The sequence below is a fragment of the Ursus americanus genome, chromosome 10, assembly GCF_024610735.1.
Source record: "Ursus americanus isolate L20-20 chromosome 10, mUrsAme1.1.p, whole genome shotgun sequence".
Classification (NCBI taxonomy): Eukaryota; Metazoa; Chordata; class Mammalia; order Carnivora; family Ursidae; genus Ursus; species Ursus americanus.
The window spans coordinates 59,760,056-59,776,180 of record NC_142136.1 but is presented as its reverse complement, the minus strand read 5'-3'; the positions used below and the strand labels follow the sequence as shown (position 1 = coordinate 59,776,180).

Below are 16,125 nucleotides of genomic sequence, written 5' to 3'. Positions count from 1 at the left end.
TGTAAATTATACGCTAATGTGTGAAAAGTGTGCTATAACTAAAAGGCCAGTAAAATGATGGAATAAAAGAGACTTTGGAAGCAGTCAGTATGTAAAGATTCATAATATAATAGATAGGGATTCAAATACCATTGAAAAATTTTTTTTCAATAATGGGTTAGGTCAACCAAACTCATTGAATGTCTACTATGTGCCATGTTACTGCTTTGGGCAGTGGAGAGACAGCAGTTAAAATAGACAAATTTTATTCCTTTATGGTACTTGTATTCTTATTGTAAAGATAACCATAAATACTATAAATAAGTAAACAGCAAAGTTATAAGGTGGTAAGTGCAATAAAGATCATTAAAATAAGCAAAGACAATGGAGGGTGATGCAGTTTTGATGTTGAAAACCTAGTCACTCCGGAGAAAAATAGATTCCTATACTTCACACCTTAATACAAAATAAATTCTGGAAGATGTTCTTTTTAAATGTGGAAAATAAATTCAAAACGTAGAGGAAATTTTGGTATATATTAAAATCTTGGGTAGAGGTTTTCTAAGCTCTAAAGGCATGAATCATAAAGATGAGTACAGATATATTCTACCGCATAAACGTTAGAAACTTCTGTATAGTGAAAAGCTAGATAAATGGAAAAATAACTTGCCCTATATAGGATACAAAAAAGAATGATATATTTAAGTTTTCAAACAGAGATAAAACCCACAATTTTAAATGGGCAAGGGTATTTTACAAAGAAATACAAGTTCTATGAAAAAAGTATGTCAAAAGAGATGTGCATTAAAACATATTTACTAATATTGATAAGATCAGTGATGGCTAGTGTGGGTAGGAAGTGCACACTTCTTTATCTTGATGAGGGAGGGCTTATCAGTATCAGTAGTCTTGGGGTAGTGGGTGGCTCAGTCGGTTAGGCATCTGGCTTCAGACTAGGTCATAACCTCAGAGTCCTGGGATAGATCCCCATGTCTGGCTCTCTGATCAGCTCAGCAAGGAGTCTGCTTCTCCCTCCCCCACCCCTCCCCTTGCTCATGCTCTCTCTCTCAAATAAATAAAATCTTTTAATATATATATGGATGTCTGGGTGGCTCAGTCAGTTAAGCATCTGCCTTTGGCTCAGGTCATAATTTCAGAGTCCTGGGATCAAGTCCCACATCGGGCTCCCTGCTCAATGGGGAACCTCTTTCTCCCTCTGCCTGCCACTCTCCCGGCAATGTGCTTTTTTCTCTCTGACAAATAACATCTTTTAAAAATGTATATGTATAATAAAAAATATCGGGAGCTTCAAACATCTCTGTTGACACAGAATTCTACTTCTGAGAATTTATAAGGAAATAATAACATACAGAGATTTGGTCTTAAAAGTATTCATTTTTTGCAACAGTAAAAAGTTGTAAACAATAGCCAGCAATATCCGACTATTTAAATACATTATATCAACAAAATTAAAGGCAGCCTATGGGATAGAAGATATTTGCAAATGACATATCTGATAAAGGGTTAGTATCCAAAATCTAATAAAGAACTTACCAAACTTACACCCAAAAAAACAAATAATCCAATTAAGAAATGGACAGAAGACATGAATAGACACTTTTCCAAAGACATCCAGATGGCCACCAGACACATGAAAAGATGCTCAACATCACTCATCATCAGGGAAACACAAATCAAAACCAAAATGAGATACCACCTCACACCAGTCACAATGGTTAAAATTAAAACTCAAGAAATAACAGATGTTGGCAAGGATGCGGAGAAAAGGGAACCCTCTTGCATGGTTAGTGGGAATGCAAACTGGTGCAACCACTCTGGAAAACCGATTGGAGGTTCCTCAAAAAGTTAAAAATAAAGCTACCCTAGTATCCAGCAATTGTACTACCAGGTATTTACCCAAAGGATAAAAAATAGATTCCAAGGGGTACATGAACCCTGATGTTTATAGCAGCACCATCAACACACATATCTGTGACATGACATATTATATAGCTTTAAAAATTGAAAAATAAACTCAGCTATTGGCAGAACCTCAGGCAACAGTAAAAAATTTAAAATTTTAAAAATACATAATGTTGTAAATATGTATGCATATTTTGTTAACCTGGAAATATTTTCATGATACAGCACTAAGAAATACATTTTAAAAAGAATGCAAGCATGGCAAAAATAAACTACTGGAACTATATCAAAATAAACAGCTTCTGCATAGCAAAGGAAACAATCAATAAAACCAAAAAGCAACTATGGAATGGGAGAAGATATTTACAAATGACATATCCAATAAAGGGTTAATATCCAAAATATGTAAAGAATTTATAACTGAACACCAAAAAAACAAAAAATCCAATTTAAAAATGGGCAGGATTTGGCTCAGGTCATGATCCCAGAGTCCTGGAATCAAGTCCCAGGTTGGGCTCCCTGCTCAGCGGGGAGCCTGCTTCTCCCTCTGCCTGTTGCTCTCCCTGCTTGTGCTCTCTGTCAAATAATAAATAAATAAATCTTTTTAATAAATAAATAGATAATAAATTTTTAAAAATGGGCAAGAGACATGAACATTCTCCAAAAAAGATATACAAATGACCAACAGACACATGAAAAGATACTCAACATCACTAACCATCAGGGAAATGCAAATCAAAACTACAATGAGATATCACCTCACACCTGTCAGAATGGCTAAAATCAACAATCCAAGAAACACCACCACGGAAAACAATGTGGAGATTTCTCAAAAAATTAAAAAAGGAACTACCCTATGATCCAGTAATCCCACAATTTGGTATTTACCCAAAAATATGGAACACTAATTTGAAAGGATATGACAGCTACATATAGAAGAATGAAACTCGACCATTCTCTTACACCATACACAAAGATAAACACTAAATGGATCAAAGACCTCAATGTGACACAGGAATCCATCAAAACTCAAAAGGAGAACATAGGCAGTAACCTCTTTGACATCAGCCACTGCAACTCCTTTCAAGACGCGTCTCCAAAGGCAAGGGAAACAAAAGCAAAAATGAACTTTTGGGACTTCATCAAGATTAAAAGTTTCTGCACAGCAAAGGAAACAGTCAACAAAACAAAGAGGCAACCCATGGAATGGGAGAAGATATTTGCAAATGACATTACAGATAAAGGGCTGGTATCCAAGATCTATAAAGAACTTCTCAAACTCAACATCCAAAAAACAATCAAGTCAAAAAATGGGCAGAAGACATGAACAGACACTTCCACAAAGACAACATATGAATGGCTAACAGACACACACAAACATGTTCAACATCATTAGCCATCAGGGAAATTCAAATCAAAACCACACTGAGATACCTTACGCCTGTTAGAATGGCAAAAATTAACAAGGCAAGAAACACAAATGTTGGAGAGGATGTGGAGAAAGGGGATCCCTCTTACACTGTTGGTGGGAATGCAAGTTGGTACAGCCACTTTGGAAAACAGTGTGAAGGCTCCTCAAAAAGTTAAAACTAGAGCTACTCTATGACCCAGCAATTGCACTACTGGGTATTTACCCCAAAGATAGAGATGTAGTGAAAAGAAGGGCCACATGCACCCCAATGTTTATAGCAGCAATCTCCACAATAGCCAAACTCTGGAAGGAGCTGAGATGCCCTTCAACAGATGAATGGATAAGGAAGATGTGGCCCATATATACAATGGAATCTTACTCAGCCATCAGAAAGGATGAATACCCACCATTTGCATCGACCTGGATGGAACTGGAGGGGATTATGCTAAGTGAAATAAGTCAAGCAGAGAAGACAATTATCATATGGTTTCACTTATATGTGGAACATAAGGAATAGCATGGAGGACACTAGGAAAAGGAAGGGAAAAATGAAGGGGGGAAAATCAGAGGGGGAGATGAACCATTAGAGACTGTGGACTCTGGGAAACAAAGTGAGAGTTTCAAAGGGGAGGGGGGTGGGGGATGGGTTAGCCCAGTGATGGGTATTAAGGAGGGCACGTATTGCAAGGAGCATTGGGTGTTGTGAACAAATGATGAATCATGGAACACTATGTCAGGAACTAATGAAGTACTGTGTGGTGATTAACATAATAAAAAAAGAAAGGATATATGTACCCCTATGTTTATTACAGTATTAATTATAATAGCCAAGATATGGAAGCAGCCCAAGTGTCCATTGATAGATGAATGGCTAAAGATGTACGTACACACATGTGCGCTCACACACACAGGAATATTATTCAGCCATAAAAAAGAATGAAATCTTGCCATTTGAACAACATGGATGGAGCTAGAGTATAATGCTAAGCCATGTAAGTCCCACATCTTCCTTATCCATTCATCAATACATGGACACTTGGGCTGCTTCCAGAATTTGACTATAGTAAATAATGTTGCTATAAACATAAGGGTGCATGTATCCCTTTGAGTTAGTGTTTTTGTATTCTTTTGGTAAATACCCAGTAGTGCAATTGCTGGATCATAGGATAGGTCTATTTTTAACTTTCTGAGAAAACTCCATATGGTTTTCCCCACTGGCTATAAACAGATATATAATAGATTATATATCTATCTATCTATATATATATATATTATATAGATATATATTATATATTATATATATATATATATATGTAACTAATATAACACTGTATATTAACTATACTGGAATTTAAAAACACACAAAAACAAAAACAAGAAGTTTGCTCCAGTCCTGGGCAGTCTCATTGCAGAAAATATATAGCTAATATGCAGACCTATAATTTAAGTAGCAGAGTGAACTCTTCATTGATGGCCCATGATGAAAAGTCTTAGAAAATGGAAATTAATTCATGGATAATCTGGAGAACTATTTGGATTCATTAGTCTCCACTTTATTTTCCATATAATCTTTTTCTAGACAGCAAAAAAAATTCCAAGAGTGACCAGTTAATTTCCTCTTCAACACTACTCACTCTCCAACATTGGCACAAGCTGCTGAATGGTTAAGCGGCAAAGAGAAAAGCAGAAGAAAAATCTCACGAATATTTCTGCAGTTCACAGACATGTGATTTTAATAATGTATTGTTTCCTTGGCATGAGTACATGGTAAAAATGCCTTTAGGTCACTTCAATAGGAAGTATCCTCAGGGAGATTACTCAGAAACAAGTCAAAATTAATAAAATCCCAATGAGCATGAAGAGGCCCTTAACCAGAAAAATGTGTTCACTTTTGCTCTCAGTCCCATTTCCTCATAGACAAAATCTACAAAACTGGGAACCATAATATATCCAGAAGAAACGTGAGGAAGGAATACAACTAAGGAATAAGTAGCATTCTGTAATACTCTGTTAAGAAGAAAACTTTGCTCTAAAATTATCATCTATTAAGAATATTTTCACATTTTTAAACTAGAAGAACATTTATTTGTGAAAGTGTAGAGATACTTTTTAAGCATGGTACTTATCAGTAAATTCAATCTGAGTTATTATTGTGTACTCTCCCCTTCAAACATTTTGGTATCTTTCCACAGTTTTTCTTTTTGCCTCAGCACAAGCTCTACCTTTGCAAAGATAAGAGATCCACTGATGGCTCCCTTCCTCCAAACTACAAACTGACTTACTCATATGAACTGAGAAAGCGAATGTCTTCATCCTCCTCCTCATGGAACCTGGAGAGTCGTTCCATTATACTTAAACCACCAACGAATGCAAAAACATGTCGTTAGAGATTTGCTACATGTAAGAGCAATGTAAAAATTTTATTTGAACAAAAAGAATTCCTTGAATCTAAAGGATATAGTAAACATGACTTAGTTCACTGGACGACCTAAATATTTAGAAAGAGTTTCAGACTTATTGTCCAGAAAACTCTGTATTCTCAAGGGTACTTATGAGATTAAATTGTGCAAATTTCTCTAGCTTCCTCTCCCCCACCTCCCTCCTTCCCCAACTCCGTCCTCCCACCCCTCCCCCTTCTCTGTCTCTCCTTCCCCCACCTGCCCCCCCCCCACCCCAGTCTATCTCCTCTCTCTCTCTCTCTCTCTCTCTCTCTCTCTCGGCCTCCGTCTTCTTCTGAGTCCCTCTCTCTTTCTTGGGCTATATAGAGAGATCGATGCATATATAGCACTGACCCAAATAAATGACATCAGTAGTCTTTAATACACCATAACTGAAAGCTGAAATATATTAAAGTAGTCAAATATTTCTGATGTCAGTTTATTCGGGTCAGTGTGAAGGATTAAAGATGTACATGGAACCAAGTGACTTCAAAGACTTTTTTTGTTGTTGAAATTAGATACATTTGCTCTACAATATATAAACTGATTGAACTCTTAAAAACATGTCGATTGGTTATTTAGAAACTCAGTCCCTCCACCACCTTCTACTCTTCACATATCATGGGTATCTTTTCCTTGGATAGGATTTAAAAAATTTTTTGGAGACAAGGACTTCATAACTAATTGGATCTCACAAACTTTAGTATCCCCCTTCCTCTCCCTCTATATATGTACATCTCACCTTTCCTTGGTGGTTGTAACACAGGTTACTTTTTTCAACACATCTGAATCATAGCTACAGGATTAAAAATGCACATAGTAAGACTCCTTGTCTTTCTACATTGATTTTAAATGCAAATTAGCTACAATTATTCTACAATTTATAATGTAGTTGACCTGAAAAAATTACATCTTAATCAGCTTATTGAAGCCTAGTATTTAATTTTTCCCTAGAAATGAACGTTGTTTGTAATGAAAATCTTAGTCCTATGGAAAAAAAATCAATAAATCAGATTTATATACACTTCCTTTAATTACCAAGTGTAATACCATTTTGTAGTTAGATTTACTTCAAATTCAACTGAGTTTATAGATACCCATCTTGCTTGCCCTTGTAATTTTCTCTTGTCAAGTCCCTACACCACCTATTAGCCCCTCATAGAAGTCTTTCCTGCACCTCAGTGTGTGTCAGGTAACTGCCAACCTGAGGCAGGGGCTGCCTCCAGTGTGATGGTGAGTTTGGGGCACCAGGCTCACATGGGGACAGCACTCGGGGAGGTGAGAGACCTATCCAGGGTCTACTAGCTTCATTTTTTTCTGCTGAGGCTTCCTCTGCTCCCTATCCACCACTGATTCTTCCTTGCTCCAAATTCAATTCTGTCTTCTCTTGGCCCACATACTTAGGGAGTACCTAGAGTCTCATACTTGGACAATCTGGTAGTTTCTTAAGTGTTTTGGATGCTATTAAAGGTAACAGACTGTTTCCTTTTATGATCTGTTCTTTTTCCCCAAAAAATAGATCAAAAAGAGAAAGTTACATACTGAAGCTTGCAAAGACTTTAGAGAAAGTGCCAAAGAAACTCTACTGCCATGAATACTTCCCTGAATGAATTTCACAAATCTCAGTATCTCCCTTCCTCTATCTCCGTACGTTTATATCTCACCTCCCATCAAACGGTCAACACAAGTTACTTTTTTCACCAACTTGGGTCATTGCTAAAGGATTAAAAATGCACATTTTAAGAGTTTACATTCTCTCTAGACTTGTTTTTAGATGAAAATTAGCTATAACTATGCTACAATTTTCAATCTACTTGACCTAAAAAATAACTTAACCAGTCATTTGAAACCTGGCATTTAGTTTTTCCCTACAAATGAGGCTTTCTACGCTTGTAATGAGAATTCCACTCCTGTGGAAAAAAACTTAATTGAATTTGTGTACATTTCTTCACTCCTGAACCTTCTCCCTGCTCCAAGATAGGTTTATCTCCTCTCTTGTTCCATTTTAGTAGAGTCTCATACATGGAACATTATGATAGTTTCTTAGGGGTTTTGGCAGCCACTAACTCAGGGTGACAGACAAGGAATAAGATGCATCCGTCTCATGACCTGTTCCTCTTTTATCCAACTCCATCCAAACCACACAGAAAGTTACATATGCCACAGTAAGTTAGAAACGGTATCCGAGACACTAAAGGTCATGAATGCTCCTGAAAATGAAATCTCCCAAATCTCAATCTTTCTCCCTCCCTCCCTGTACATGTCTTATATGTGTATAGTTTTGTTTATATCTCACATTTCCTTGGTGACTCCATCAGAAGTTCCTGTTGTTAATTCACTCAAGGCAGTACTATGGGATTGGAAAGGGACATAGTCAGACTACACGATTTTCTAGACTAAATGTTTTGGTTCAAATTAGTCAACATTAACTTGCAAAATAGTTGACTCTCTAAAAATTTACACATAAATCAGTTATTTGAAACCTGGTATGTCATCCCCCAGAAATGAGGCTTTATACGTTTGTAATGAATACCTTACACCTGTCAAAAAAACCTAAAGACTCAAGGTTTAAACATAGCTCTTTACTACTGAATCTGACCCAGGGTGTAACATCCTCTTATGGGGGGATTTATTTATTTAAATACCTCAGTGTAGGTATACATTTCTATTGACCAACCTAAATTCCTGAAGTCCCTCTAACCCATCTTTGCTCTTTAGGAATCATGGATGTCTTTCCTAACCTTCAGATGGTATCAAGTCACCACAGATCTGAGTCAATGACTCTATTCAATGTGATGGTAGGTCCAGGCTTGGGGGACCAGCTGCTCAGGGTGGCAAAACAGACAGATCTGGGTCTATTAGCTCCACTCTTTTCTGCTGAGGCATCCTCTGCATCCTGTCCACTCAACCATTTACTGTTTACAATTTACTATTACATCCTATCAGTTTGGCTGCTAGTATTAAGGGTGAAGACTAGGGGAAAGAGAACTCCTTCTAGGACCCATTCATATTTTTCTACCTCCATTCAAAAGACAAAGAATATTATATATAGAAGCTTACCATGAGGAAGCTTTACAAACAGTATCAAGGGAACTGTGTATTCCCATGGGTGCTCCTGAGAGTGAACATCCCAAATCTCAATGTATGCGTGTATTTGTGTGTGTGTGTGTGTGTGTGTATACAGAGACATATTTATGTAATGTATTCATCATAGCTCACTTTGCACTGGAGAGTCCTTCAGAGGATACTGCTGTCAATTCACTCCGGGAAGGGCTAAAGGATTAAAAACAGACACAGTAAGATGTCACATGACTTCCAGACTTACCCTTTTTGTTAAAATTGGTTATAATTATCCTTGAACTTATAAACTCACTGACATTTAGAAAATTCACATGCAGATCAGTTATTTGAAACCTAATATTTCATTTTCCCTAGAAATGAAGATTTATATGTTTGTAATAAGTATCATGGACCTAGCGAAAAAACACGACTCGTTCAAGAATTAAGTACAGATCTTTAGTACTGAACCTGGCCTATGTGTAACAGCCTTTTATGGTGGAACTGACCTCAAATTCAACCTCAATTTGCAGGTATACATCCTTCTTTCCCACCTAATTTCCTGCTTCTCCAGTCTCTCCTTCACCCCATTTCACCTCTCATGCTTGCCTTCCCTGCCCTCAGATAGTGTCAAGTAACTGGCAGGCCTGAGGCAGGGGCTCCCTCCACGTGACTGTGGGTTTGGGGCAGTAGCCTCACATGCTGGCAAAGCTCTGGAGGGTGAAAGATCCAGGTTGGATTAGCTCCTCTCTTTCTGCTGAGGGCTCCTCTGTCCCCTGTCTACTGCTACCTCCACCTTGTCTTAAATAGCATTCTGTCCCTTCTTCATGCAATCTAGTAAGTCTCATACACAGGCATTCTGGAAATCTCCAAAATGTTTTGGCTGGTGGTCACTAGGAGGAAGGAGGATTCCTCTTATGACCTGTTCCTTTTTAATCCACCTAGATCCAAAAAAGACAGAAACTTAACCACAGGAGCTACAGTGAGAAGATTCAGAAACAGTCAAAGACATTGTATTATCATGATGCTCCTAAGAATATATTTGGAAACTTCATCTTCTTAAAAGTTTTTATTTAAATTCAACTTAATTAACATATACTGTATTTTTAGTTTCAGAGGTAGAATTCAGTGATTCATCAGTTGCATACAACACCCAGTGCTCATTACTTCAAGTGCCTTTCTTAATGCCCATCACCCAATTACCCCATCCCCCCACCCACCTCCCCTCTGGCAACCCTCAGTTTGTTCCCTATAGTTAAGAGTCTCATATGGTTTGTCTCCCTGTTTTCCTCTTATTTTTCCTTCCCTTCCCCCCTGTTCATCTATTTTGTTTCTTAAATTCCACGAGTGAAATCATATGATATGTCTTTCTCTGACTTATTTTGCTTAGCAAAATATCCTTTAGCTCCATCCACATCGTTGCAAATGGCAAGATTACATTCTTTTTGATGGTTGAGTATACATATATATATACCACATCTTCTTTATCCATTCATCTGTTGATGGACATTGGGCTCTTTCCATAGTTTGGCTATTGTGGACATTGCTGCTATAAGCATTGGGGTGCATGTGCCCCTTCAAATCATTGTTTGTATTCTTTGGATAAATACCTACTAGTGCCATCGCTGGACTATAGGGTAGCTCTATTTTTTAACTTTTTGAGGAACCTCTGCACTGTTTTCCAGAGTGGCTGCACCAGTTTGCGTTCCCACTAACCATGCAAGAGGGTTCCCTTTTCTCCACATCCTCACCAACATTTGTTTCCTGAGTTGTTAATTTTTAGCCATTGTGACTGGTCTGAAGTGGTATCTCATGGTGGTTTTGATTTATATTTCCCTGATGCTGAGTGACATTGAGCATTTTTTCATGTGTCTGGTGGCCAGTTGTAGGTCTTCTTTAGAGAAATGTCTGCTCATGTCTCCTGTCTGTTTATTTGTTTCTTGGGTGTTGAGTTTGAGAAGTTCTTTATAGATCTTGGATATCAGCCCTTTATCTGTAGCGTCATTTGCAAATATCTTCTCCCATTCAGTGGGTTTCCTCTTTGTTTTGTTGACTGTTTCCTTTGATGTGCAGAAGATTTTATCTTGATGAAGTCCCACTAGTTCATTTTTGTCTTTGTTTCCCTTGCCTTTGGAGATGCTGTAGCCAAGGTCAAAGAAGTTGCTGCATATGTTCTCTAGGATTTTGATGGATTCCTGTTGTTTGTATACGTGTCTTTGTGTGTGTGTCAATACAAGTATATAAATACATATGTGCATATATGTTCATATAAATATTTATCTTTATTCATTTATATCTCACATTTTACTGGTGACTTCCTCACAGCCGTCTGATTTCAATTCAGTGAGGGCAGTGCTAAAGGATTAAAGAAGCACATAGTCAGCAAGTGTAATGCTAGACTGACTTCTTTCCATTTAAATAGCTACAACTGCTCTATTCGTATGAACGGGCCAATCTTTAAAAATTCATGTATATATCACCTAATTTAACCCGGTGGGTCATTTTTTATCAGAAAAGAGGCTTTAAGATGCTAATGACTACATTAGGCCTACAAATAAATAATGCATCAACCTATAAGAAGTTCTAGACGGTCACCCTAATCCCAGTGTGTAATAGCCTTTTGTGGTAGAATTTATTTCAGATTCAGCTTCAATTTATAGGTACATATCCCTCTGACTCCAACTGATTTCATGATTCTCAATTCCCTTCATCACCTGCTTACTCTTCATGCTTGTCTTTCCTGCCCCTCAGACAGGGTCAAGTAACTAAAGACCTGAGGCAGAGGCTCCTTCCAGTATGGTGGTAGGTTTGGAGCACGAGCTTCACATGGGGGCAGAGCTCTGGAGGGTGAGGGACAGATTCAGGGTCTATTAACTCCATTCTTTCTGCTGATTCCTCCTTGCTCCAAATAAATTTTCCTCCTCCCTTGCCCATTCTCGTAGAATCTCATCCACAATAATCAAGGGTAGACAAATACACGGATTAAGAAGACTCCTTCTAGGGGCGCCTGGGTGGCACAGCGGTTAAGTGTCTGCCTTCGGCTCAGGGCGTGATCCCAGCATTATGGGATCGAGCCCCACATCAGGCTCCTCCGCTATGAGCCTGCTTCTTCCTCTCCCACTCCCCCTGCTTGTGTTCCCTCTCTCGCTGGCTGTCTCTATCTCTGTCGAATAAATAAATAAAATCTTTAAAAAAAAAAAAGAAGACTCCTTCTAGGACCTGTTCGTCTTTTTTCCACCGATATTCAAAAGACAAAGAATATTACATGTGGAAGCTTACCGTGAGAAGACTTTAGAAACAGCATCAGGGGAACTCTGTATTCCCATGCATGATCCTGAGAGTGAACATCCCAAATCTCAATGTATGTGTGTATTTGTGTGTGAGTGTGTGTGTGTGTGTGTGTGTGTGTGTGTGTGTGTATACAGACACATATTTATGTAATGTATTCATCATAGCTCACTTTGCGCTGGAGAGTCCTTCAGAGGATACTTCTGTCAATTTACTCCGGGAAGGGCTAAAGGATTAAAAACAGACACAGTAAGATGTCACACGACTTCCAGACTTACTTTTTTAGTTGAACTTATAGACTGACATTTAGAAAATTCACATGCAGATCAGTTATTTGAAACCTAATATTTCATTTTCCCTAGAAATGAAGATTTATATGTTTGTTATAAGTATTATGGACCCAGCAAAAACACAAATGATTCAAGAATTAAGTACAGATCTTTAGAACCTGGCCTGTAACAGCCTTTTATGGTGGAATTGACCTCAAATTCAACCTCAATTTGCAGGTATACATCCTTCTTTCCCACCTAATTTCCTGCTTCTCCAGTCTCTCCTTCACCCCATTTCACCTCTCATGCTTGCCTTCCCTGCCCTCAGATAGTGTCAAGTAACTGGCAGGCCTAAGGCAGGGGCTCCCTCCACGTGACTGTGGGTTTGGGGCAGTAGCCTCACATGCTGGCAAAGCTCTGGAGGGTGAAAGATCCAGGTTGGATTAGCTCCTCTCTTTCTGCTGAGGGCTCCTCTGTCCCCTGTCTACTGCTACCTCCACCTTGTCTTAAATAGCATTCTGTCCCTTCTTCATGCAATCTAGTAAGTCTCATACACAGGCATTCTGGAAATCTCCAAAATGTTTTGGCTGGTGGTCACTAGGAGGAAGAAGGATTCCTCTTATGACCTGTTCCTTTTTAATCCAACTAGATCCAAAAAAGACAGACAGTTACCCACAGGTGTTACAGTGAGAAGATTCAGAAACAGTCAAAGACATTGTATTATCATGGATGCTCCTATGAGTGCATTTGGAAACCCCATCCCTTTCATTCACTGTATTTTTGTGTGTCTTTGTGTGTGTCAATATATAAATACATATGTTCATATATGTTCATATATATTTATTCATTTATACCTTAGATTTTACTGGTGACTTCATAGCTGTCTGATTTCAATTCAGTCAGGGCAATTTCACTCATTTATGGAACATAAGAAGTAGGAAGATCGGTAGGAGAAGAAAGGGAAGAAGAAGGGGGGGTAAACAGAAGGGGGAATGAAGCATGAGAGACTATGGACTCTGGGAAACAAACTGAGGGCTTCAGAGGGGAGGGGGGTAGGGGAATGGGATAGGCTGGTGATGGGTAGTAAGGAGGGCATGTATTGCATGGTGCACTGGGTGTTGTATGCAAGTAATGAATCATGGAACTTTACATCAAAAACTAGGGATATACTGTATGGTGACAAACATAATAAAAAATATAAAAATAAAAAAAAAGTATAAAGAGGCACATGGTCAGACTGACTTTTTTCCATTTAAATAGCCTACAACTGCTCTATATTTATGACCTGGTCAACCTTAAAAAATTCATGTACATATCATCTAAGTGAACCAGGTAAGTCATTTTTTTTTATTAGAAATGAGGCTTTATATCAGATGTAATGACTTAGGCCTACAAATAATTAATGTATCCATCTATAAGAAGTTCCATACTGTCACCCTGATCCCAGTGTGTAACAACCTTTTGTGGTAGAATTTATTTCAAATTCAATTTCAGTTTGGAGGCATCCAACCCTCTTATTCATTTAAATTCCTGGTTCTCAGGGCCTTCTCTCTTCTCCTTACTTTCATCTAAGGGTTTGGCTGCTACTAAAGGAGACAAACCTACTTAGGGGAAAAGCATGCCTCTTAGGACTTTTTATTCAACCAAATCTTAAAAAAAAAAAAAAAAAAAAAAAGACAGTTACCTACATCTACTACAGTGAGGACTTAGAAGCAGTATTGAAGATTCTATTGCCATGGATACTCCTGAGAATGACTATTACAAATCTCAATCTATTGTTTTATGTGTATGTATTGAGATTATACATATAATTTTAAGTTTATGCATTCATAGCTCACATTTCATTGGTGAATTCTTCATAGGTTTCCAATGTCCCATTCTGGGCAGGGCTAAAGAATCAAAAGGGTACATTGTCAGACACCATGTGTAATTCTAGATATATTTTTCCATTCAAATAGCTACAATTAATCTAGGATATGAACTGGTTGATTTTTTAAAATCCAAGAGCAAATCAAGAACCTGGAACGTGGTGTGTCAGCTTATTAGAAATGAGGTTTATATGGTAGTAATGAATATCTTATGCCCATGAGTAGTTAATACACCAAGATTTGGTAAAGTGTTCTTTATTATTACCCTAACCCAATCTGTAACTACCTTTAGTGGTGGAATTTATTTCAATTCCACTTTAGTTTTTAGGTTTATAAGTACATATCCCTTTGACCTCAAGTAATTTTGTGATTGGTGATTCCCTCCATCACCTGCTTATTCTTCATGCTTCATGGAGGTCTTTCCTGCTCCTCCGACAAGGTCAAGTAACTAATGACCTGAGACAGAGGCTCCCTCCAGCATGGTGGTAGGTGGAGGATCAGCTTAATGCAGTAGCAGAACTCCGGAGGGTCATGGACACGTCCAGTGTATTACCTCCAATCCTTTCTGCTGAGGGCTCCATTGCTCTGTCCACTGCTGATTCCTCCTTGTTTCAAATACCATTCTTTCTTGGCCCACCCTAGTAGAGTCTCATAGAGGCAATCTGATAATTTCCTGTGTTTGGCTGCAACTAAGGGTAACAAATATACTTAGAGGAAGAAGCATCCCTTTCATGACTTACTCCTCTTTTATTTAAATGAATCTGAAAAAGATAGTTACCTACAGATGTTTTCACGAGAAGACTTAGAAACAGTGTCAGACACTCTATCACTTTGTGAAATTAACTCTCAGGAGCATCCAAATTTCAATCTTCATTTCTTTGTGTTGTATTTCTCTGTGTGTGCCAGTATATGAGTGTATATATGTTTATGTTGATAGGAGTATATATATGTATATGTACATACTTATATACATTTGTACATTTTTTTATGCTTTTCAATCTCACATTTCATTGCTGCCTTCCTCATAGGGTTCTGATGTCAATCCATAATGGTTTGGGCTAAAGGATTAAAAAGTTACATCGTCAGATACCACATATAATTCCTGATTTACTTTTTTTTGTCTAAACAATTGTAATTACTCTATGCTTATGAACTGGTTGATATTTAAAAATTCATGTATCAGTATATTGAACCTAGTATATTATTTTTTTTAATTAGAAATAAGGCTTTAGTCTTCTGAGCAAGACGGTGGAATGTGAGGATCCTATGCTCACCTCATTCCCTGGATACACTTAGATAACACCTACATCAGTATAACCCCCAAAACAACCCAAGAGTGGCAGAGCAGACTCTCCACTCCTAAATGTAGAGAAGAGACTACATCAAAGAGGGTAGGAAGGGTGGAGACACAGTCAGGATTTAAATGGACCCACAGGACTCCCCACAGGGGTGAGGGATGTGGTGGGCACAGAGAGGATGGAGGAGAAGAACTCACACCAGGCACACCAGGCATGGGAAACATGCTCAAGGAAGACAGATTGCCATAATATTAGGCTTTGAAAACCAGAGGGGATCAACTTCACTAGTTCTTACAATCAGTGAGACTTAATGCCTTGAACTTTAAAAATCAGTGGGCTCAGCTCTGGGAGAGCTGGAGGACAATATGAAACTAAGTACCTATCCTTAAAGAGACAGCACAACAAACAGCTCCCTGAGATAGAGCACTGACACAGCAGTTTGAAAAAACACTTGGGGTACACAGGAAGGAGATTTATTTACTAATCTGAGAGCATGTGCTGGAAGGGGAGGGAAACTTTGGGAAACATCTCCAAGAACAAAAGTGCTGGCCGGTACCATTTCCCTCCCCAACCTCCCAGTCAAGTTACATGGAC

At 38.2% G+C, this 16,125-nt stretch overlaps 1 protein-coding gene and 1 long non-coding RNA gene across 2 annotated transcripts in view; both read right to left on the bottom strand.

The window, feature by feature from the left end:
- The window catches only part of LOC123791797 (phosphatidylinositol 3,4,5-trisphosphate 3-phosphatase TPTE2-like), a 119,946-nt gene extending 114,286 nt beyond the window's left edge, over positions 1–5,660 (bottom strand). Inside the window, exon 1 of the mRNA XM_087864913.1 lies at positions 5,596–5,660. Coding sequence (XP_087721039.1) covers positions 5,596–5,660 — 65 coding nt within the window. The remainder of the gene's footprint in view (positions 1–5,595) is intronic.
- A 5,257-nt stretch (positions 5,661–10,917) lies between these two features.
- LOC148109374 (uncharacterized) lies at positions 10,918–14,257 on the bottom strand. Its single transcript, XR_015725869.1, has 3 exons — positions 14,204–14,257; positions 12,269–12,322; positions 10,918–11,163 (listed from the first exon to the last, which is right to left on the bottom strand). It is a non-coding gene; the product is annotated as an uncharacterized LOC148109374 (long non-coding RNA).
- Between the last annotated feature and the right edge of the window lie 1,868 nt (positions 14,258–16,125).